The sequence below is a fragment of the Pristiophorus japonicus genome, chromosome 7 (genome assembly GCF_044704955.1).
Source record: "Pristiophorus japonicus isolate sPriJap1 chromosome 7, sPriJap1.hap1, whole genome shotgun sequence".
Classification (NCBI taxonomy): Eukaryota; Metazoa; Chordata; class Chondrichthyes; family Pristiophoridae; genus Pristiophorus; species Pristiophorus japonicus.
The window spans coordinates 109,600,796-109,626,137 of NC_091983.1; the positions used below are offsets into that span (position 1 = coordinate 109,600,796).

Here is a 25,342-nt window from a genome sequence, read left to right on the forward strand (position 1 = left end):
CACCGCATAGGAGTAAGCTGTTAGGTTCATGTGTGAAGTGTTTTAAGCACAAAGGGGTAGGGTATAGTGTCTAGCAATACAAATAGGGCAGAATGAAGTGACAGTCAGTAGATGAGGAAATTTGTGCAGATTGGGTGTTTATATATCATTATTCTGGCGGTCTCCTGGATATTCTTATTTAATGATGAAAGTTTGCAAGTGACATTTCCTGTAGAGGATACTGAATGTATTAAGGGATGAATAATGGCTTTCTGAGACCAATGCAAGGGAGTATAAATGAAATTTTATTTTCTACAGAAGGAGTGCAAGTCTTTGTACTGGCAACAGTTGAAGATTTCATAGAAACATAGAAACATAGAAACATAGAAACATAGAAACATAGAAACATAGAAACATAGAAAATAGGTGCAGGAGTAGGCCATTCGGCCCTTCTAGCCTGCAACGCCATTCAATGAGTTCATGGCTGAACATGCAACTTCAGTACCCCATTCCTGCTTTCTCGCCATACCCCTTGATTCCCCTAGTAGTAAGGACTTCATCTAGCTCCTTTTTGAATATATTTAGTGAATTGGCCTCAACAACTTTCTGTGGTAGAGAATTCCACAGGTTCACCACTCTCTGGGTGAAGAAATTCCTCCTCATCTCGGTCCTAAATGGCTTCCCCCTTATCCTTAGACTGTGTCCCCTGGTTCTGGACTTCCCCAACATTGGGAACATTCTTCCTGCATCTAACCTGTCTAACCCCGTCAAAATTTTAAACGTTTCTATGAGGTCCCCTCTCATTCTTCTGAACTCCAGTGAATACAAGCCCAGTTGATCCAGTCTTTCTTGATAGGTCAGTCCCGCCATCCCGTGAATCAGTCTGGTGAACCTTCGCTGCACTCCCTCAATAGCAAGAATGTCCTTCCTCAGGTTAGGAGACCAAAACTGGACACAATACTCCAGGTGTGGCCTCATCAAGGCCCTGTACAATTGTAGCAACACCTCCCTGCCCCTGTACTCAAATCCCCTCGCTATGAAGGCCAACATGCCATTTGCTTTCTTAACCGCCTGCTGTACCTGCATGCCAACCTTCAATGACTGATGTACCATGACACCCAGGTCTCTTTGCACCTCCCCTTTTCCTAATCTGTCACCATTCAGATAATAGTCTGTCTCTCTGTTTTTACCACCAAAGTGGATAACCTCACATTTATCCACATTATACTTCATCTGCCATGCATTTGCCCACTCACCTAACCTATCCAAGTCGCTCTGCAGCCTCATAGCATCCTCCTCGCAGCTCACACTGCCACCCAACTTGGTGTCATCCGCAAATTTGGAGATACTACATTTAATCCCCTCGTCTAAATCATTAATATACAGTGTAAACAGCTGGGGCCCCAGCACAGAACCTTGCGGTACCCCACGAGTCACTGCCTGCCATTCTGAAAAGTCCCCATTTACTCCTACTCTGCGCTTCCTGTCTGACAACCAGTTCTCAATCCATGTCAGCACACTACCCCCAATCCCATGTGCTTTAACTTTGCACATTAATCTCTTGTGGGACCTTGTCGAAAGCCTTCTGAAAGTCCAAATATACCACATCAACTGGTTCTCCCTTGTCCACTCTACTGGAAACATCCTCAAAAAATTCCAGAAGATTTGTCAAGCATGATTTCCCTTTCACAAATCCATGCTGACTTGGACCTATCATGTTACCTCTTTCCAAATGCACTGCTATGACATCCTTAATAATTGATTCCATCATTTTACCCACTACCGATGTCAGGCTGACCGGTCTATAATTCCCTGTTTTCTCTCTCCCTCCTTTTTTAAAAAGTGGGGTTACATTGGCTACCCTCCACTCCATAGGAACTGATCCAGAGTCAATGGAATGTTGGAAAATGACTGTCAATGCATCCACTATTTCCAAGGCCACCTCCTTAAGTACTCTGGGATGCAGTCCATCAGGCCCTGGGGATTTATCGGCCTTCAATCCCATCAATTTCCCCAACACAATTTCCCGACTAATAAGGATTTCCCTCAGTTCCTCCTCCTTACTAGACCCTCCGACCCCTTTTATATCCAGAAGGTTGTTTGTGTCCTCCTCAGTGAATACCGAACTAAAGTACTTGTTCAATTGGTCCGCCATTTCTTTGTTCCCAGTTATGACTTCCCCTGATTCTGACTGCAGGAGACCTACGTTTGTCTTTACTAACCTTTTTCTCTTTACATATCTATGGAAACTTTTGCAATCCGTCTTAATGTTCCCTGCAAGCTTCTTCTCGTACTCCATTTTCCCTGCCCTAATCAAACCCTTTGTCCTCCTCTGCTGAGTTCTAAATTTCTCCCAGTCCCCGGGTTCGCTGCTATTTCTGGCCAATTTGTATGCCACTTCCTTGGCTTTAATGCTATCCCTGAATTCCCTTGATAGCCACGGTTGAGCCACCTTCCCTTTTTTATTTTTACGCCAGACAGGAATGTACAATTGTTGTCGTTCATCCATGCAGTCTCTAAATGTCTGCCATTGCCCATCCACAGTCAACCCTGCTTGATTTCATGATGATGCCTGCAGCAAGTCGTTATTCCCCATCTGTCCCTCCCCGTCCCCCTTCGCCATTGTCTCCCCTCTTGTACCCCTCTCCGAGGCGCCCCCGTCGTGATTAGGGCATTGGTTGTCTCCAACCTTTTCCTCATCTCTCTGTGGTTGTATGGTCCAATCCATTCTTAACTGCCAAATTACATTTAGCATACGATAGGCTACTACAATTCTCAACGTCCTTGCTGGACTCCATTGTAGGGTCCCACCTCCAACCTATCCAGACAATGGAAGCATGACTTGCAAATCACAGCTGGACAGCAGTAGCAGCACTACAATTGGCCTCCTCTAGTTTAGAGGGGTTAGAACAAGCCCAAGTTGCTGCTCCATCATGTGTGTGGGGAGAACACACAAGGCTGCCAACACTTACTGTGAAGCCCTCGCTCAATGTTGCACACTCACCCGAGTCAGAAGGTTGTGGGTTCAAGTTCCACTCCAGAGACTCAAGCACATAATCTGGGCTGATCTTCAGTGCAGTACTGAGGGAATGCTGCACTGTCAGGTGTTATCTTTCAAATGAGACGTTAAATGATGTAAAAGATCCCATGGAAAATTCTAAGAATAACAGGGGCATTCTTCCAGTGTACTGGTCAATATTTATCCCTCAACCAACATCACAAACACAGATTATCTGGTCATTAACTCTTGGCTGATTGGGGGAGCTTCCCATGTACAAACTGGCTGCCACATTTCCCTCAGGACTGGTGATACTTCAAAAGTTCTTCATTTGCTGTAAAGCATTTTGGGACAACTGAAGATGTGAAAGGTCTTGTATAAAATGGAAGTCCTTTCTCTTCTTTCTTTTGAAACCACAGACATTTAAAAGTAGATACTGTGAGGCACCAGAGGGCAATCAGAATCATAACTTGGCAATGAGCCAATGCTGTCAGGAAAGGAATGTGGCTTAAAAAAAAAGAAAAATTGAGAAGAAAAAATGTGAAGGAGTCATTTCCAGGCCCAATACGCAAGTCAATTTACATTTTTGGGTATGTTTTTTCACAGTTTAAGCAGAGACTATTTTACTACAATGGAGAACTGCTTTGCAATTGCTGCAGCGGTTAAACAAATAGATACTGCATCGATCAATATTGTCCAATGACTCTTTCCCAGGCAAGAGTTGCAGGGCAAACATTTAAAAATAAAACGATTCTATTGTTACAAATCTCAGGCTTGCACCTTAGATTCAGTATTAGTAGATGCTCATGTAAGCAGAGCCCACGTCTGCTCCTATCACTTTACCTTTACTGTCCAATATCTAGTGACCAAGGGGCCATAACAATAAGACCCTTCTTGCATGTACTGGATACTGTTATGCATACTCCACGTGCATACCACCCATCCGTTAGAAGGCAGATTTATAAACACTCATGAGACAGGACCAACTGTAAACCAAAAGATCGGTTCATTTTACATGCGATGGATGAATGTAATGAGGACATTTCTACTTAAATCGTCTTTAATCCCCTGACAACAGCCTCCACTCGTAACTAATCTGGGTTGTGGATTGTATTTATATTTTAAAGTGCTGTGGGGAGAGAGCTGGGAGACTAATTCAGAGTGCTCTTTCACAGAGCCAGCACAGGCACGATGGGCCAAACGGCCTCCTTCTGTGCTGTCCTGATTCTATCAAAAGCGAATGCGATTGCTTCTACAAAGCATTACGAAACCCGATCCCCCTTGCAGGGTGTGAAATTCAGTTCAGACACGGCATTGTGACTGGAGTTTCCAGTAGGAAGGTTGCTGGGAAAGGTCAGTTACATACAAACTTACGAACAATGACAGACAGGTCAAGACCATCTGGTCTACTGAACCTGTCCACACAATTGGGATACCCTGTGTATCACAACATCGACACTCCACCCCATCCAAACCATGTGATCTCCTGGGAGGCGCAAAAAACAGATTAAAAAACCCAGGCCAATTTGGGGGGAAAAAGAAAATCTGGGAATTTCCTCTCCGACCCATCTAGGCAATCGAAACTAGTCCAGGAGATCACTCTGGCCATTAAATTCCCTGCAGTACCTATCATCTGTAAGAGATGATCTCCGCCGCAGCCAGAAATCTAGCTTTCGCTTGAGGAATTCAGTGAATCTGCATCCACCACATAAAATGGTAGCTTGTTCCAGAGGTCAATTATTCTCTGAACAAACCACCTCATGACACCTAACCTAGATCTAGCCTTGTACAACTTAAATGTGTGCCCCCGGTCCTGCCTAACCCATTTATTTGAAATAAACTGTCAGCTGGAACACCGGCTATTCCCTTCAAATAAACTTCAATCATATTCCCTGCCCCTGCCCCCGCCCCCACCAAGTCTACGCTGCTCTAAGGTAAAGCGTCCCAACTCTTAACCTTTAGTTTATTTTAAATAGAAAGACTTGCACTTATATAGCACCTTCCACAATTTCCAGAAATCAAGGCGCTTTGCAGCCAGTGGAGTGCTTTTGGAGTGTGGTCGTGTTGTGGTGTGGTCCCGCAAACTCCAGGAACTTGAGCACATAAATCCAGGCTGACACTCCCAGTGCAGTGCTGAGGGAGCACTGGACAGTCGAAGGTGCCGTCTTTCGGATGAGAAATTAAACCGAGGCCCCGTCTGCTCTCTCAGTTCGATGTAAAAGATCCCAGCTCACTATTTCGAAGAGGAGCAAGGGAGTTATCACCGATGTCCTGGGGCCAATATTTATCCCTCAATCAACATAACAAAAACAGATTATTGGTCATTATCACATTGCTGCTTGTGGGAGCTTGCTGTGCACAGATTGGCTGCTGGGGTTCCCACATTACAGCAGTGACTGCACTTCAAGGGGTGCTTCGGGACGTCCGGTGGTTGCGAAAGCCGCTATATAAATGCAAGTCTTTTTTTCTTAAGTGGGAAAAAAATTCTCATCGCCCCTCTAGATCTTTTTCCAATGAGTTTGAATCTAGTTATTGATCCACTCGCCAGAGGGAATATTTTGCCCAGATTTAATCTTCAGACCAGACTTAATCTTGACCTCCCATGCACAGCACCACAGATGGCCACAAAAAGAATACTGGAAATGAGATTAAACCAGAAAATGCTGGAAGCCGATAAGGCAGACACCTCTACACTCAGATGCGACAGCGGAGGAGCGGTGAGAGATCGTGGCGGAGGAGCGGCGTGAGATCGTGGCGGAGACACGGCGCGTGATCATGGCGGAGACACGGCGCGTGAGGGTGCGGGGCCCAGAAGAGCCGAGGGCCCAGGGACAGCCCACACTGCATTGTGTGCGCACACTAGGTCCGTGCAGCAGAACAGGTCTCCAGTCGTCCTGGTTTACCCTTGCCACTGGATAAAGGCCTAGCTCTGTCAAGCCCATGTGGTAGCTGATGTGCAACGGTCATCACACGTTAAAAAAATCCACACACAGGCATCTTCCACCTCTGGAGTTCAGGACTGGAATATCAGGTCCTTCATTGAAACATCTATGAACTCACCACTTTTGGTGTGGAAGCAAGTCATCCTCGTTCGAGGGACCGCCTATGATGATGATACATTTATCAGTATCATTCAATCGAATTCATATTGCTCCCATCAAAAATATTACTCAAGCTTATCCCTGATTAAAGGCTTAGCTTCACTTTACAGTTCTGTACTCACTAACTGATTGGTTCTAACTTTGGGGAAAGAAAGAGAAAACTTTCTCCCTATTTCAAAAACCCTAGTTAAAGGGTTTGGCTTCTTTTCCAACCAGAGATGAAACCAAAGACTTGGCCTCTTACCTCTCTCTCAGGATTGGCTTCTTGTATTGCAATCAAAACAACCAGCCACTACCCCTTTGGGCAAGGATCTTGCTGAGCTCAATAAAATAAAGCCACTAATATAGCATGCAATTTATCTCTGGAATGTACTAACAAATCCCATTGTCTCAAACTGATATGGTATGCAAGAAACACAATATTGTTTGTTACTTCATCTGGCCCCAACTACTGGATCTAATCTGCATTTTCTCGATCGCTCATGTGTACAGCAACAACTTGCATTTATGCAGCAGCCTTAATGTAGTCCCAAGGCATTCACAAGAGTGTTATCAAATAAAATTTGACACTGAAGCACACAAGGTAATTTGGACAGGTGGCCCAAAGCTTGGTTTTAAGAAATGTCTTAAAAGGAGGAGGGAGAGGTAGAGGCTTCGGTAAGGAAATCCAGAGCTTAGGGCCTAGGCAGCTATACGCATGGTCACCAATAGTGGAGCGATGAAAATCGGTAATGTGTTCGAGGCCAGAATTGGAGAAGCGCAAAGTTCTGGGAGGGTTGTAGAGCTGGAGGAGGTTACAGAAATAGGGAGGGGAAGGCCATTTAGGGATTTGAAAACATGAATTTTTTTTTTTTTTAAGCAAGATGTTGGCGGAGCCAGAGCCAATGTAGGTCAGCAAGCACAGGGCAATGTGTGAACAGAACTGGGTGCAAGCAGACCTTTGGATGAGCTCATATTTATAGTGAACACAAGGTGGGAGGCTGGCCAGGAGAATATTAGAATAGTCGAGTCTATAGGTAACAAATGTATGGATGAGGGTTTCTGCAGCAGATGAGTGGAGGCAGGGGCAGGACAGGCGATGTTATTAAGTGGAAATAGATGATTTTGTTGATTGAGCGGATATGGTCAGAAGCTCTCCTCATTGTCAAAAAGGACGCCAAAGTTGTGAACGATCTTGTTCAGCTTCAAACAGTGGCCAGGACAAGCAATGGATGTAGCTAGGGAACTGAATTTGTAGTGGGGACCAAAGACAATGGCTTCGGTCTTCCAAATATTTAATTGGAGGAAATTTCTGCTCGCCCAATACTGGATGTCAGGCTAGCAGTGTGACAAATTAGAGGCAGGAAAGGGGAGAGGGAGGTGGTGGTGAGATAGAGCTGGGTATCGTCAGCATACATATGGACCCTGATGTTGTGTTTTTGGATGATGTCCAGCATATAGATGAGAAATAGGAAGGGGCCAAGGATAAATCTTTGGGGGATGCCAGAGGCAACAGTGCAGGAGCGGGAAGAGAAACCAGGCGAGTCTCTGGCTACGACTGGATAGATAAGGAATTATTACGAATGGTGTATACAGGATGTGGAATGAAGGATGGATGGTACTTGAAGGTCAAATAAAATATGAGTAATGTGTTAATAAACTTCTTGAAGGCTGTATTTTTTTTTTATTCGTTATACTGGAGAAATCAAACTGCCAGATGAAACTCTACCCAATTAACAATTCTTCCCATCCCCAAATTGTTAATTATCAGCTCATCAAGTTCATGAACTTCTGTGCAACAAAGATCGAGACCATCCCATTTAGCTGCTTCCCCATTTACCAAACTTGTGTCTAGACTTTGCGGCCCCACTCCCAATCCTAACCCTGAACTCACACCATTCTCTCATTTCACTTCCTTCATGCTCTCTCCAAGCTCATATTGATGAAACTCATTAAAAGCATGGCCTCAAGTGGATACGGTCATAAAAAAGCTAATGGAATACTGGGTTTTATGGCAAGACGTATAGAACATAAAAGTTGAGACATAATGGTGAATCTATGCAAGCCCTCGGTGAGCCACAGTTGTATTAGTGCACACAGTTTTGAGCACCACAGTATAGGAAGGATGCTGATGCAGGGGTACAACAGATTCATTGGGATACTGCTTGGTATGTGGAAATACAAATGCACAAAGACTAAGAATTAGGTTTATTTTCTTAGAACAAAGGAGATTATTGAGTGATCTGATAGGTGTATAAAATTATGAAGGGATGGGACACAGAAGATAAAAGCAGACTGTTTCTAGTGGTTGAGGGGGTCTTGAATGAGGGGTAAATAGATACAAGATTAAATGCAAGAGAGCTGGAGAAAAGTTTTTGCACAGTGCAGTCCACAACCTCAATCACAACAATATCAACGACTGAAGCAAAGACAACACACAAGAATAAGTTCGGTAGTTGAAGGAATGGGAGATAAAAGGAGCAGGGTTGGCATGTGGTATTGAAATTACATTTTTCTGTAGAGAATAAACATGAACACAGACTGGTTAGAATGAAGGCCTTTTCCATGTTGTAATTTCTGACTAATATTACATAATTCGGTGTTCAACCAAAAGTCGGTCACTGTCAAAAACTCAATTCCTGCTGTAGCACACAAAACCACCTTTTAAAAAGTTATTTTACTGCAGCAAAAACACATGGTCACATTTTCCTCCCTTGCTCACTTTGAAGTTGGGTTCCCTTTTACTGTTATACAACAGTTTCTTTAAATATAAACACCCCCTGAAAGTAACTTAACTTCCTTGTTGGCAATTTTAGTAAATAAGGCTCATTTCTGCATTCACTATTACTGCACAATTGTTTGTTTCTTTAATGTATGAAGATATTCATTTTTGGTGTAACTAAAGCTATCTAAATGTTCCAACATGTGGTTAGAAAAGAACAGGAAAAAATATTCTGAAACATATTTCAGTTCTACAAGTTAGTTTTAGCAATCCAAATTTCTTAAGTTAACAAAACCAAAAGGAAAATGGTTCGAAGGCAGCAAGTTGAAACATGAAGTTTTGCAGTGTTCCAGAGTCCACTCATTTCATGCCTAAAAGGTTATAAGTCAGCAAAATACAGATAACAAGTAATTACATGTGCCTTCAAAAAAATATAGCAAAACATATTTTTTCCTGCTCTAGGAATATTACTATGGGATTTTTAACAGCATGACAACCATGTATGACACATTATGCCAACACTGAACTACTACTATCCTATCACTTTCCTGCCCTGCAATCCTTTATATACCAGTGTGACAGTTTGTGTTAAAATTTCCCACACCACCTATCTTGTAGCCCGAGTAAGAATACCAATTAGTGCCAAATTAGTACCGGTTCGGAGCAGTAAACCCATGTCCACTTGGAACAGGATTAAGACTGCCCCAACTTATTTCACATAGGCTCCTTAATGCAAGCAGACAGATTTTCATTCCATCAGTTTGAGCTGAATTTGCACCCAGTTCAAAGAAATGAAAGGCCAGTGTTTAACTACATCCAAGTGTTTTATCATCTTTTACAATGTATAATTGTTATTGCAGTAATTTAACAAATGTTTCATTTTACACTGAAAACGTGTCATCCCTTATAGCAGTTGAAAATAACAAATGTGCACATCAAGAATTATTTTTCTACTGCATTTCTATCATACTGTGCTTATATATCCACAATTCTCATTACATCAACTATCCACTACAATTCACTTTCAATAGCCACCACTTTTGTGAAGTTACTTTACCCTGAAATAATTGGAATTAAACTAAATAAAATAATTGACTATCAGAGCTGAATCTGACATTTGGACTATAACTGGAAAACCACCAACTTGTTCACATATCTTCTACCATTTGCCAATCACAAATTTAAAAAAAGTGTTGAGAACCTACTATAATCACTGAAACCTAGAACACTTATTGCCACGTTTGGAGTATCTCCAACAGAAACTAAGTTATATAGATTGCTGGACAGTTTCAATGGGAGAAAGAAAAACACTATGCTCATTTGCTACTGCAAGAAATTCTTGTAAAAATAGGAGGCACACACATTCCATGGGCAAGATGAAACTTGCCAAGGAAAGAGGGATACAAGTTGACTCATCACTCAGTATGGCCATGAGACAACAGTAAACAATGCAAACAGGATGTGTTTAATGCTTCGCAATCAACGGAGTTTAAATCTCCCAGAAGTTATGCTGAAGCTGCATAGAACCCTGGTCAGGGCAGTTACTCTGCTGTCTACAGCTCTGGATGGGATCAATAAAATTAATGAGAACACCCAGGTGATGTAGAAGAGAGCAACTAGGCTGATCCCTAGTATTAGAGAAATAAATTGTGAGGAACCAGATAAGCGAAGGCTCACTACCTGAAAAGTATAAAAAGTTCCATAAAAGATACATAGGGAGATAGAGAAAGTAAAATCAACCAATATTTTCAGATAGCCAAGGCAGCAGACAAGGGGGCACACAAGGGTATAAACAGACAACAACTTGCATTTATACAACACCTTTAATGTAGGTACGTCAGAAACAACTTATTTGCAGAGCTTGATCACCAGCAGGAACAGATTGAGAAGGGTGGTTCAGGCCACGACACTGGTCTCAGATAAGACACTGTTAGCTGCTTATAATATAAAAACAGTCGGTTTGAGAGATGAAATCAATAGGCCAAAGTAACTGTTTCTTCAAACTTGTTTTGTGATCTTTTGAACTGGCAGATCTGGACAATGTACCAATTGTGCATACTGGGGCACATAACGCTGCTGCATTGAGTACATCAACAACGCGAGCGCCCAAGCTTTCTTCTGGTCTTGATGGACCACAAAGGTGTATGCTATAGAGCTTTGTGGGGCACACAAAGTTAAATTAATCTTCCCCTTAAATTTTCATATACCTCAAGCTGCAGATAGTAACAGATCTTTGTCTTCTGATACAAGATTTATCCATCAATGATAAATTTCCTATATTCCTCCCTCACCTCCTTTAAAACCCAGTTCTTTTACCAAACCTTTACTCATTTCTTCTGATCTCTCCTTCTTTGGCTCAGCTTCCATTTTCGATTATGGCTCTGAGGGGCACTTGGGAATGATTTTCTGCGTTAAAGGTGCTGTATAAATACAAGCTGTTAATGCATCGAGGACTTGTCAAATCCATCTTTAAACTTGTGGTAATTAGTCAAAGATAGTTTTTGAACCCCAATTTTCCATCAATTGTTGTTGGACATTGCTACTATTTCCAAAGCAGAGAGAGGTGGGGGCTGTAAGAGCCACATAAAGCTGGTGTCTTTAATTTGTTAAAAATAAAAGCATTAGAATAAATATGAAAGGCACTCCTCACAATCCTACAAGAGACAACAATTTATGCTCATTTCCTCCAATCTAGTGTACTGTATTCTTTGTTTACAATGTAGCCACTTGCACAGTGGGGAAAACAAATATAGGTGCAGCGTCAAGAATGCGGATCTCTCGGGACCGAGGTCATTCCGGATTCCGGGCTTTCGATCGTCTTTCTGACGTTACTAATCCAGAAACACCAGAGCCCAGTTTTGGGTATTTCCGGATTTCGGAACGTCAGAAGGGGGAGGGTGTCCCGCCGGGGACTGAGCTGGAGTCGGGGCCCCGCCAGGGACAGATGGGGTGTTCGGGCGGGTCCCGCCGCCAAGGCCAGAGGTAAGGGCAGTGGCGGCGAGCAGGGTGAGGGGAGGCCAGAAGTCAGCAGGGTCCGGATTCGGGAACATTTTACAGATTCCGGACGACCCTGCCACCGATCGGTCTGGAGTATTCCGGAACTCTGGGTTTTCGTCGCTGCACCTGTACATTTGTTAACACCCCTTTCCATCCACAAGTGTGACCCTTACCTACTTGTGGCTCTCCACTTAATTCTCCATTTCATGCACTCTAATCTTTTAGTCTTTGGCCTCCTGCACTGCCTCAGTACAAGCTTCAGGAACAATAACCTGTCTTCTCTTCTGTGCAGTCAGCTGTGTATTTTCAATATTTGCTGTTTGTTTCAGAATTCCAGTTTCTGTAGTCTTTTAAATTATTATAGGGCCTGCTTCTTCAGATAAAAGTTGAAGTTAAAAGAAGAACAATTATAAAGGGAAGAACAGAAAATAGGAGGGCAAAAAAATGATTGAAGGACAAAAACACTAGATTGGTTGCCATACAACATTGTATATAGTAACCAACTTCAGCACGTGGCATCAAGTAAAAAAAATAGAATCATTGAAATTTACAGCACAGAAGTTCGTCATTTCGGCTATCATGTCCGCGCTGGCCGACCAAGAGCTATCCAGCCCAATCCCACTGTCCAGCTCTTGGTCCGTAGCCCTGTAGGTTATGGCACTTTAAGTGCACTCCCAAGTACTTTTTTAAAAATGTGGTGAGGGTTTCTGCCTCTACCACCCTTTCAGGCAGTGAGTTCCAGACCCCCACCACCCTCTGGGTGAAGAAATTTCCCCTCAGATCCCCTCTAAACCACCTATCAATTACTTTATATCTATATCGCCTGGTTGTTGACCCCTCTGCCAAGGAAACCAGTCCTTCCTATCCATTCTATCCAGGCCCATCATTTTATACACCTCAATAAGGTCTCCCCTCAGCCTCCTCTATTTCAAAGAAAACAGACCCAACCTCTCCAATCTTTCCTCATTGCCAAAATTCTCTAGTCCAGACAATATTCTTATAAATCTCCTCTGCACTCTTTCCAGTGCAATCACATCTTTCCTGTAATGTGGTGACCAGTACTGCACACACGACTCCAGCTGTGGCCTAACCAGTTTTTTTTAATACAGTTCAAGGATAAGGTCCTTGCTCTTGTATTCCATGCCTCGACTAATAAAGGCAAGTATTCCATATGCCTTCTTAATAGCACCCCAACTTATTCGGTTGGGAACTATTTTTTTTTGTACGCCACAAGAAGTTAAACAACGTAATACACTATAATTTGTCAGCTAGTAATAAAGGAAAACAAAACTGATTGGAATGTAAGAAAAGTATAACATTTATAAAATGTCATGTGATCAGATGCATTTCATTCAATCTTGTTTATTTCCCCAAATTTGTTCCCATCCTCCTTAAATACACATGGGCAAAAGAATATATTATATCCCAAGTCATTGTACTGGCAAAAAAAAATTCTAGCAAAATAGCACACTGGGAATACAATTTCCCCACCCCCTCTAAAGCAAAGGTTAGCAATCCAGAAAAAACACAACCCACTGAAACCAGACAAAATTCTTTCGACATGCTTTAGTCCTCAATGCACAATGAATGTCTGCCTTGTGTCCCCCAACTAAGAGCTAATATATTTTTTCACAAATAACAGCTGAGGTGTGGGTGTTGTGTGCCCCCTTAATTATTTTAGTGTTTTTCCTCCAGGCCAGCTCACTGTCTTGCTCCTTCCCAACGCCAATATAAAAATAAATCAGTTTCTCTTTCAGAGTTGCACATTATTTTTGGTATCATATTATATATGTATATATAACATTTGAGAACATTGCTCTTAAATCTCAATGCCATCCTGCACTATAGGCCTTAAAAAAACACAACCTTAAGCAATATAAATTTCCCTCATATCCAATCTTCCTTGCTTTTACATAAGTAATGATAAACAGTAAACATGAAGCAATAACTATGAGATTAGCTTTAATAGTGCTGGGCTTTTGAGATGAACTACAGTGTAATCATCATCATAGATCAGCCTTGGCTCAGTGGTAGCACTCTGTCAGAATGTCGAAAGTTCAAGCTGCATAGTCGCCAGCACATAATAGAGACTTGCTCTTCCATGCATCACCTCAGTAATTGGGAAGTGCTGTCTCCCAGATATGTTAAACGAAGCCCCATCTACCTTCTTAGGTGGGCAGAAGGATCATATGGCACTTTTCAACAAAGAGCAGCAAATTTCTCCCTACATCACAACATTGACTACAATTTTCAATTGGTTGTGAAGCACTTTGGAATATCCCGATATTGTGAACATAGGAATTGCTAGACTAAGATCGAACTAATGAGGGTCATCACTGACAAGAACCTTAACTGGACCAGCCACATAAATACTGGGGCTACAAGAGCAGGTCACAGGCTAGGTATTCTGTGGTTCAGTGACTCACCTCCCGATTCCTAAAGCCTTTACACCATCTACAAGGTACAAACCAGGAGTGTGATGGTATACTTTTCATTTGCCTTGAAGATGGCTGCTCCAACACAAGAAGCTCAACGCCATCCAGACTAAAGCAGCCCGTTTGATCGACATCCCATCCACTACCTTAAACATTCATCTCACACCTCCCCCCACCACCACTGGTGCACCATGTCTGCAGTGTGTACCATCTACAAGATGCAGTGCAGAAACTCGCCAAGGCTTCTACAACAGCACCTCCCAAATCCTCAACCTCGACCACTTAGAAGGACAAGGACAGCAGGCGCATGGGAACACCACCACCTTCAAGTTCCCTCCAAGTCACAGACTATCCTGTCTTGGAAGTATATCGCCTTTCATTAATCATCGCTGGGTCAAAATCCTGGAACTCCCTACCCAACAGCACCATCACCACACTGTCTGTAGCAGTTCAAGAAGGAGGCTCATCACCTTCAATGGCAATAGGGATGAGCAATAAATGCTGACCTTGAGAGCAATGGCCACACCCCGTGAATTTTTTTAAGTTCACTTTCTCATAGGCAGTCCCTCGGAATCAAGGAAGACTTGCTTCCACTCTTTAGTGGCTGAACAGTCCAATACAACTATTTCAGTTGTGCACTTTAATCAAGTGCCCCCTGATTAAGGGGGGGGCACACACCAAAAACTTTTCAAGTGCCCTCTTGTTTTTTTTGGCGGGGGCACTAAAAACAAAAATTATAATGTGCCCCCTGGCTAAAAAGGGGAGAGGCACGAAAACCGACAAACATAGACAAATTAAACTTTGGACATGGTTCAAATTAAAATTTGGCTGCCGGAGGTGATGATTCACTCCAGTCCCTCTGGCACCCACCTCTGCAACAACTCTTTTTGTTGGAAACAAAATTAAACAGTTAAATCTAGTGCCCCCTGATCTGGGGGACACTCCAAGCACTTATCCAGACCCTTTTTGTGTTTTCTTTGAGGTTTTCTTTTGTAGCTTTTTTTGGGGCACTAAAACCATAAATTTACAAGTGCCCCCTATAAAAGGGGAGAGGGACACTAAAACCGGCAATAAAACTAATTATGCACTCCAGTCTCTCCGGCGCCCACCTCTCGTGGAGGGCCGCGAGCGTACCGGTGGACACCCCGTGCTCCATCTCCAGGGACACCCTGGCTCAAATGTAAGCGCGGAAGAAAGGCAGGCAGTCGGGCTGAACGATCCACAGTCCAATACAAGAGCCACAGACTCTGTCACAGGTGGGACAGATAGTCGTTGAGGGATGGGGTGGAGTGGGTAGGACTGGTTTGCCTGCGCTTGATTTCTGCATGCTCTTGGCGTTGAGACTCGAGGTGCTCAGCGCCCTCTCGGATGCACTTCCTCCACTTAGGGCGGTCTTGGGCCAGGGACTCCTAGGTGTCAGTGGGGATGTTGCACTTTATCAGCGAGGCTTTGAGAGTGTCCTTGTAGCGTTTCCGATGCCCGCCTTTGGCTCGTTTGCCGTGAGGGAGCAACCTGGTTGTCACATGAGGCAACAATAATGGAGTTGTTGACTAATTATGACAATCAATCTCTACAACAGACCCAGACGTGAGGTGAGGAATACTTACGGAAGTGGAAAGCTTTGGGAACCGCAGGTCCAAAGTCCCAAGCATGCAGTACTTACCAGATGTAGTACTTTATTGGCTGTAAAGCACTTTGGGACATCCTGAGGTTGTGAAAGACACTATATAAATGCAAGTTCTTTCTTTCTAAATGCAAGTTACTTCCCATTAAAAAACAAAGAAATGAACCTGAATTTATATAGTGAATTGTTAGCTTAGATTAAAAGTTTAAGTCTCTGGAGTGGAGCTTGAAGCCATGACATTCTGACTCAGCGAGAGTGCTTCCTTCAAGCCAAGCTTGGCATTGTTTCTTTCTTGAAAATTTGTTGCATAATTCGAAGCTCTTAATTCAAATTACTGGTTGATCCCACACCAAATGGATCCTGACCTGGTGCTTAAATCAAACTTAACCCGATTCAAGTAGGCCAGAATAGCCAAACTTCTTCGGCTATCCAACTTTATCTTGCCAGCAAAAGCAAATTCATTTGGCAAAGAATGTAGGACAGACTGTTTCTGTATCCTGGATCAGCCACTTCAAAAACGACCACACAATCAAGCCTCGGTTCACATATGGGCCTCAATTTTGGCCGAGCCCATTTATCGGCGCATTTACCGGAGTTGCGCCGAAAAAAAGTTGCCACTTTGGCCGCTATCCGGCCTCTTCACTGCAGTCGCGCAGCGTGGCCAGTCGAGTCGGGGGTGGAGCCAGCGTTCTGCGCTGGAAAATGTGCCGGGATGTCTGCACATGCGCAGTGGAGTCCACTGGTGATATCCGCCTATGAGCAGTAGCGCTGCGAGTCTGCAACAACAGTCCCCATTGATGTAGGTCTCTGTCAGTTTCAGAGCGTGGCGATGTTCTCCCTCCCTGTGTTGCTGGGCTTCTTTAGGTAAAATTCTCGCCATTTATTCTGCCCCCTTTGTTGGGCTAAGGGCGGGCAGGAGAACTGCACTACTAGTTCTCCTGCCCGCCCCGAGCCCTGGCCCAGTGGCCTCCAGGCTGTACTCAAAGAAAACCCAAAGGAAACCCTTTGAGTATGGCTCCTCAGAGTGTGGGACTGCTGAGTTTATCCTATACTCTTATGACAGAGTATCTTGGTGAATTTGTTTGTGCATTAAGAAAAAGGCTGAGGAATGGAATATATTTTTCCTTTATGGAACTGGTTGCACTGACTATCGTTAGGTTGAACAAATGTTTTGTGCAGTGTCGAGTTGCTATTTTTACGTGGCCTATCATTCGAGGCTCGCTGAATGAGATTGCAGAACTTGTTAATTAGAGGCAAAGTACAGGGGCTAGGGGCAGGCAGGAGAACTGATAGTTCTATCAGTTCTCCTGCCCACCCCAACCCTGGCCAAGTGGCCTCCCAGTGCATTGTCCCGCCCCTAACCCAGGCTGAGTGGCCTCCTGCACCCCCACCCCGCCCTTCCTGGGCCAAGTTTGAAGATGAAGGTAGTTATTTCTTATTGACTTGTTAGCAATGTTTGCAAACAAAAAGTACTAAGGGTAAGGCTTGGTTGGTTTAGGTGCAGGTCCTCTCCGCTTCCTGCCCCTATCCGAGGTCGAATGGCCTCCGATGTACTGACCTGCGCTGATTTATTTAACTCTCAAGGGTTTTCTCAAGTGGCCACATACGCTGGCCTAAGTAGAAATGGAGTAACTATTAGCTGACCAAAGTTGCCTAAATGTGCAGAACTGGCGTAGGTGGCTGGTAATGCCCCCTTTTGAGAAAAAATGAACCTTAAAAAAAAAATGTAACTAAGTCAGTTACGCAAGTGCAAATTGATTGGGGAAACTGGGGATTTTTAAGTTATGCCAGAAAAAGTAGCCTACTCCCAAAAAAACAGAGCAACTCCTGGCCAAAATTGAGCCCATGTGGAAGCAAGCAACATTCCCACAGCAAGAGTATGCGATAAAATTCCTGAAATATTCTCTTATGATAAACCTCAATACATCTAAATTACGGCTGAAACTGACCTTTTTGAAAAGGTGCACCCAAATGGAATGTACACTTTCAATGAAAAGATGCTGTGGTGGATAAAAGGATAAGCAGCCGGTGATTGGGAATTCCAAAACTCTCCGCTGTGGTTTTGCCATTTTGACACTGTAATTTACAGAAACAGAAGAAATGCCTGGATGACAGATGCTCATTCTGAAGAGTGTCTGTGTCTCTTCGACCGAAGCGTGGAATCACAAGGCAGAAAAGTTGACTCAATAATTGACAACTCTCGGGCTCACATGAAATAACTGCGTCTAAAAGCAGAATTCATTGGCACCTGCTTTCAGACTGTAAATTCATCCCACCAGCACAGCAAGCAACTCATGCAGCTGATGTTGATACCAAAAGACAACTTTGAAGCAGCAACCTTCTAAGCATGAGAGTTCTCTGTTATGGCTACCAATAAAAATGAAGTTTGAATCCATTGCTGGTGTTGGTGAGAAAATGCTGATGTTCGGGTTGGTGACAAACATGGGAATTGTTGTTTCTATGAGGAATGCTGCTAGTTGGAGTGAGAGTGAGGAAGACCAACCACAAGTAGCTGGATCCATCAGAGATGGGAGGTAAAGGAACCAACTTGCAACACAGTGGTGGCATCCAATTATGTCTGACGGTTAATCAGAGTGCCCACATCTAAGCCAGATGTTCTGACGGAACTTTTTGCTGCGCTGCAGCACAAAGCAAACCACCATCAGGGTATTTTGTGGAATGTCGGAACTTTGCATTGTACAGCTTGCAAGTTTCAATTAAGTGCCGTGGTCGCTTTCATGTTTATGACGTTTAGTGTTCAGCTGTGCTATTTCATTAATATTTAATTCAAACTATTGGATAATTCCACTTTTCTCCCCAAACAAAACAAACTCAACTTTGTATTAACAGGGATAGAATATAGACTTAACTATGATCAAACTTCAACATAGTATTGGACAGCAGCTACAACTGCTGTATTGGATCCAGCTTCTAAGGTAGTTTTAAAATTTTTTCGATGGGCTTTTTCCCGGAAAAAGCCCATAAAAAATTTTTTAAAATTAACTTAGAAGCTGGATCCAATACAGCAGTTGTAGCTGCTGTCCAATACTAAATGCCCTTTCCTTCTATAAGCAATGAATCTTTGAAACAAGATACTTATGTATCAAGCATTGTAACTAACTTCTTGAGGCTTCCATTAATTTGTATATATTTGAAGACATGGATACAAACAGATCTTGTTATTCTGTTTTAGGATTAATTCACCAAGGAAGCAACAGCAATAACACACAGCCTTTTGCAAACCTCTGGCTTTACAAAACTCAAGCAGGATAAATCAGCAAGTCAGAAATAGATGCATCCCAAAATCAGAGATCCCTGGGCTCTGTGGCTCCAACTGCCACAACAGCCGGGCCAGAAATGTCAAATGGACTGTGCAACTTAGCAAGCATTAGTGTAGGGTACAGGTCTCTGCTTGAAAGCTTCAAATACAGTGCTTATTACAAAAAAAGCTTAGCATGCTCCCAACTAAATCAGGGCTGTGTCTATCTTTAAATAAATGTTAAAATCCAATGACGATTGCCAAGAGTGGGGTCGTCAGCGGACAATGGGGTACAGAGTGGCGGTGATTACAGGGTATGGGGTGGGGAGGGGGTGGACAAGATGGTATTGGGGAGAATTGATAAATAAGTGGAATGTTGAATTTGGTGTGTTGAGAGAGAGAGAGCCAGTGAACATCAGGAAAAACAGGAGTGATGGGCAGGACAGGATGCTGGCAGCTGAGTTCTGGATAAACTGGAGTACAGAGAGGAGCTGGAGAGGTGATCAAAGAAGGTGTTGGAGAAGTTGATCTTTGAGGCATTTAAAGCAGGATTAAGGGTTTTAGCAGTGGAAGGGTGAGATAGGAGTAGGGATGGGAAATGCTGCCAATGTGGACAAATGCTGCATTGGTGAAGATGGGGTTCGAAACTCAGGTCAAAGAGCACACAGAGATTGCATGCTGTCTAGTTCAGCTTGCATGAGCAGGCAAGAAGGCTACTGAGATGTACCCCTTGTAAATAGACTAAGCAGAATGTTCGCCAGGAAAGGATGCTGTTGCAGGATGGATTGCTGTGCTGGGAGAGACGGTGATAGGTGCTAGGGCAGGCATGACAGAAGGTGCCTAGGATTGAGCTAGGGAGATGTGGGCTGCCCCCAAGGGGTAAGAAACCGTGACAGGAGGGGCTAACTTCAAGTAGGCCAAAACACAACTTCATTTTCTTTCTACTAAATGCTGCTAAGATTATAGGTTTGACACAGGGCAGCAATGCAGAGCAGAGAAAGCCAGGGTTGCAAGAAGGGGAAGGAAGCATTGGTTCAGAATGGCAGCCAAGATGCACATGCAAACAGACATAGCAAAAGCAGCTTTAGATTGCACAATACATAAAGGAGGCGAAAGCTTGGCTAAGTAAGTCCATAAGCCCTTTGAAGTCTGAATAATCACAACAACACATCAAAATGCACCAGGTTGGGACAGGCAAAGAGATAAAAAGGCAAGCATGGACTTTGCTTGACCACAGAATGCTACATGATAATGGAGGGGAAAATAAGAATTTGATTACACAATGAAAGCTAGAATATTTGAGGGCGAGGAAGGGAGAGCAGTGGGAATAGAAAGCTCATTTACATTTTTTCAATCAGACACTTAATCAGCCTCAAGTATATCTGCATCGTCAAATCACATTAATGGCAATGTAATCTTACTGCATTGTATTGGTCCGAAAGCTGACTGAGAAATAGAGGAACTACTTTACAGGATTCATTTCAACAGAACTCACCATGGTTTTGGTCTGTGAACATAAAAGGACTACCTCGACTAATTTCTGATAGTATAAAAGCAGATTCTCTAAATCACCATCTTTGCAAGAGCAAACAGGCAGTTGCAAGTATATATATGTAATCTCACTAAATAATTCTTGAGGGAAAAATTTGTAAATAGTGATATTTATAAACAATCTTGGAATTGCAATGACAACAAAGCAGAGCAATTTAAACTGCAACTGCCTGGCAATTGTGTTTGAGCCTTTAGGTGTGAAAGTTAGAAGAACGCAGACAATTTGCGCACAGCAAGGTCCCACAAAGAGCAATGAGATAGATGACCAGTTGGTAGTGTTAGTTGAGGGAGGAATGTTAACCAGGATGCTCGGAACTCCCCTGCTCTTCTCTGAATAATGCCCTTCCTTGGGATCTTTTCCGTCCACCCGAGGGGACAGCAGGACCTTGGATTAACATATCAGCCGATAGTGAGGAACACCTTTAGTACTGCACTGAAGTGCCCACCTACATTATGTGAGCTCAAATATCTGGAGTGGAGCTTGAATCCACAATCTTCGGACTCAAAGGCAGATGTGCTACCACTCAGCCAAGTCTGAGATTTCAAGTTAAAGAACTACAACAGAAGGATTCAGATGTAATACAGATTATTGCAAATTCCAGAATTATTAAAACTTATGTTAACTAATTTATTTCTACTCTGCAATCAGGGCCAGAAGTGTTTCATTTGGGTTCTTAACTTTCAGCTATGAACAAAAAATCTTTCAGAATTGTTGTTTTTATATATGGCCGTGTATTACACAGAGTGCTGCGTTCACTCACTAGACCCTCAGAAGGGCCGTTTTTAAAACATTTTAAACATTAAATCCACGCAAGACTCAAATCAGGGTTAAAAATATACAATTTCCCAGTGTAGATGGAGAGAGGAAAGAGAACTTAATTTTGTAAATTCTCAGCAAAAAGCTTTTGTATCATTAACTTATCCCCACCGAAAATGAGATACCGTTTAATGGTACACTGAGGGAAAAGACAACCATCAACCCATCTGCAATGCGTAGCTGAAGCAGGAAGACGGAACAGAAGTAAACTCATTGACAAATCTGTTAACTTTAAAATACATTAGCTAAAGTCAGATTTCTTGTTTAGCATACACTGATAATCTATGGGATACTAATCAATCTAACCATGTGCAAAACAATTGAAGAGTACAAAGTAACAAACATGAATCAGTAAATGTCATTCAACAACAAAACCTATTTACAGATCATCAAATCAAAATTAGCAAGTATATTACTCGATCTCCGATGACATTGCTTACGATTAGTCTGGGGCCTGGAGAGCAATTTGATGTTTAATGTAGCTCAGTTCCAAGTTCCTACACAGAAACAAGCTCCCTGCTGCTGCCCGAAACTGGAGGCATGACCTCAATACTCCATTCATCCAAAAACTGCAATACTGGTAATCATCAGGAATTATTTTTTTCCTGCACCAATCACCCCTGTCCGAATTGGATATTATTCTTTTCTGCTTCAAATTCTTCTGTGGCCTCACCTCACACTAACTCGGTGATCTTCAGACCATTTGACCCCTGCATGCGCCATCTGTCCCTCTGACCTAAATTCCTTGTTCCCCACGATTATTCCGTCAGTTGTATAGGGGGGTAGACAAAAGTCAGGTAACTATAGATCGGTTAGTGGGGAAAATGCTTGAAGTTATCAGTAAGCAAGAAATAGCGGGACATCTAGATAGGAATAGTGCAATCAAGCAGACGCAACATGGATTCATGAAGGGGAAATCATGTTTAACTAATTTACTGGAATTCTTTGAGGATATAACGAGCATGGTGGATAGAGGTGTACCGATGGATGTGGTGTATTTAGATTTCCAAAAGACATTCGATAAGGTGCCACACAAAAGTTTACTGCAGAAGATAAAGGTACGCGGAGTCAGAGGAAATGTATTAGCATGGATCGAGAATTGGCTGGCTAACAGAAAGCAGAGAATCGGGATAAATGGGTCCTTTTCAGGTTGGAAATCAGCAGTTAGTGGTGTGCCACAGGGATCGGTGCTGGGACCAGAACTGTTTACAATATACATCGATGACCTGGAAGAGGGGACAGTGTAGTGTAACAAAATTTGCAGATGACACAAAGATTAGTGGGAAAGCAGGTTGTGTAGAGGTCAGAGAGAGGCTGCAAAGAGATTTAGATAGGTTAAGCGAATGGGCTAAGGTTTGGCAGATGGAATACAATGTCGGAAAGTGTGAGGTCATCCACCTTGGGAAAAAAAAAAACAGTAAAAGGGAATAATATTTGAATGGGGAGAAATTACAACATGCTGCGGTGCAGAGGGACCTGGGGGTCCTTGTGCATGAATCCTAAAAAGTTAGTTTGCAGGTAATCAGGAAAGCGAATGGATTGTTGGCCTTCATTGCGAGAGGGATGGAGTACAAAAGCAGGGAGGACCTGCTGCAACTGTACAGGGTATTGGTGAGGCTGCATCTGGAGTACTGCGTGCAGTTTTGGTCACCTTACTTAAGGATATACTAGCTTTGGAGGGGGTACAGGGACGATTCACTGGGCTGATTCCGGAGATGAGGGCGTTACCTTATGATGATAGATTGAGTAGACTGGGTCTTTACTCGTTGGAGTTCAGCAGGATGAGGGGTGATCTTACAGAAACATTTTAAATAATGAAAGGGATAGACAAGTTAGAGGCAGAGGTTGTTTCCACTGGTCGAGGAGACTAGTACTTGGGGCACAGCCTCAAAATACAGGGGAGCCAATTTAAAACCGAGTCGAGAAGGAATTTCTTCTCCCAGAGGGTTGTGAATCTGTGGAATTCTCTGCCCAAGGAAGCAGTTGCGGCTAGCTCATTGAATGTATTCAAATCACAGATCGATAGATTTTTAACCAATAAGGGAATTAAGGGTTATGGGAAGCGGACAGGCAAGTGGAGCGGAGTCCACGGCCAGATCAGCCATGAACTTGATGAATGGCGGAGCAGGCTCGAGGGACTAGATGACCTACTCCTGTTCCAAATTCTTCTGTTCTTGTGTTCCTTCAGCTACTCTACCCACCTGCCACTACCCACTCTTTTTCTCTTCCCTTCTTGACTTCAAATGCCTCAAGACCATTCTTCCTGACAGTGCTTCGACTCACCCAACTCAATTTTCCTTAGTTCTCTCTCCCCACCCCACCCACCATGGTCTCTATTCTCTGTCCAGTGCCCAGGAATGCTCTTTGAGGCATCTTTCTATCTGTGAGGAACATACCTCTATCTGGTAGTGACCAGCCAGATTGTAACCAAAAAGTAAGAAAGGATCATCATTCCCTCTAACATTAAATCACTATCTTCTAAAAACATAGCTCTGTTCATCCAACTTAGAAAAGGGCAAGATTTCTACAATCACAGCAAACATTTCCCTTGTAAAATGATTTATAAATTAATCCACCCGACATTTCCACCTGAAATCGTACATACATGTGTTTGGGCCTTTTCATCCATTGCAAATTTGGAGGAAACATACATTTATCTTTCGAATTAAGTAGTTCAATTAGGACAGGGAGCTATGTGGCCATTCTCTTCCGCAATGACTCAATTGTAGGTGCAGACTGCAACCACTGATTAACAAAGTAGATCATTAACAGGGAAACTGCATTATTACTGTAGCATAAAAATAAATGAAGGTCAAATAAAAGTTCGGTTCAGGGCAGTTAATGCTCAAAGCAAGTTAATTCCACCGGAAATCCGTCCACTTCCCGGTTAGGAAAAACCCAAGATTTCCCCTCCTCCCCAGTGAATCCCCTGCTCCTCCACCACCTCCCTTTAATTAAAACGATTTGCCCAAGTATTATCGCCGCCTGCTTTAAGACTTTAGCTACACTTCGCCCCCAGCCTGAAGACAAAGAAAAAAAGCGGGGGGGGTGCTGGAAAACTGGGAGGATTGAAGGAGGGAGAAGAGTTGAACAGTTTCAATGTAGTTGGATTAGATACTCGGGAAACCGGCGAGTGCAGGATCAGGTTGTGAATAATTCAGAGGCTGAGCTCCGGAGAGGAGCCGCCGCCGTTGCTGCTCGGGATTACCTGACAAAGCAGGTCAAACATCACCTTGCAGTCAGCGCCGAGCCTCAGCCCGGCCGAGCTTTGTTCGAGCCCGAGCTTCACGTTCGTGCCCCGGGCTGGCAGCGAGCCAGCCGCACAGCGCCGGGACCCCGGGCGGCGCGAGGGACAAGTTATGCGGGAGCCCGGGACCACCCGCCACCCCTCCAAGTGCCGTGCTCTCACCCATGGCTGCTGGCGCCTGGCGGCGGTCTCCTCTCGATCTCCTTCCTGGCCCGTTAACCGCAGACGGCGCCGTCCATTCGGCGGGAGGAAACCAGAGCCAACTGCAAACCTGTTGCTACACGGTTCGGGGAGGAGCGATCACAGCCGGCCGGCCGCCCGCAGTCCGCTTCTTGGAGCTGGGAGAAAGGGAAGGGAAGGCTCGCCCCACTCCACCCCTTTCCTGCCTTATCCCCGCCCGCGCACAGGGAGCCAGCTGATTGACAGCGCCGGGCGCCAGCCACCAGCTACGCGCGACCAGCCGAAAAGCGGGGATGAGCGAAAAAAGCTGCCCAAGTCTCCACTGGTGCTGCCCGGGGCTCCACTAGGATCCCACTTTTGCATTGTTTTTGTTAAATCGCGGCGACACCCCCGAAGCGGAGGTTCGGCTTTTTTCCATGATCCTCAGTTAAATTTCGATCCAAGATAAGACGG

The 25,342-nt window shown here is 43.7% G+C and overlaps 1 protein-coding gene across 5 annotated transcripts in view; it reads right to left on the reverse strand.

Annotated features, from left to right (window-relative positions):
- cd2ap (CD2-associated protein) overlaps positions 1 to 25,064 on the reverse strand; it is a 249,038-nt gene extending 223,974 nt beyond the window's left edge. For all 5 annotated transcript variants that reach the window (XM_070885236.1, XM_070885237.1, XM_070885240.1 and 2 more), the window contains exon 1: positions 24,872 to 25,064. In XM_070885236.1, the coding sequence (XP_070741337.1) occupies positions 24,872 to 24,875 (4 nt within the window). In that variant the 5' untranslated portion in view covers positions 24,876 to 25,064. The remainder of the gene's footprint in view (positions 1 to 24,871) is intronic.
- Between the last annotated feature and the right edge of the window lie 278 nt (positions 25,065 to 25,342).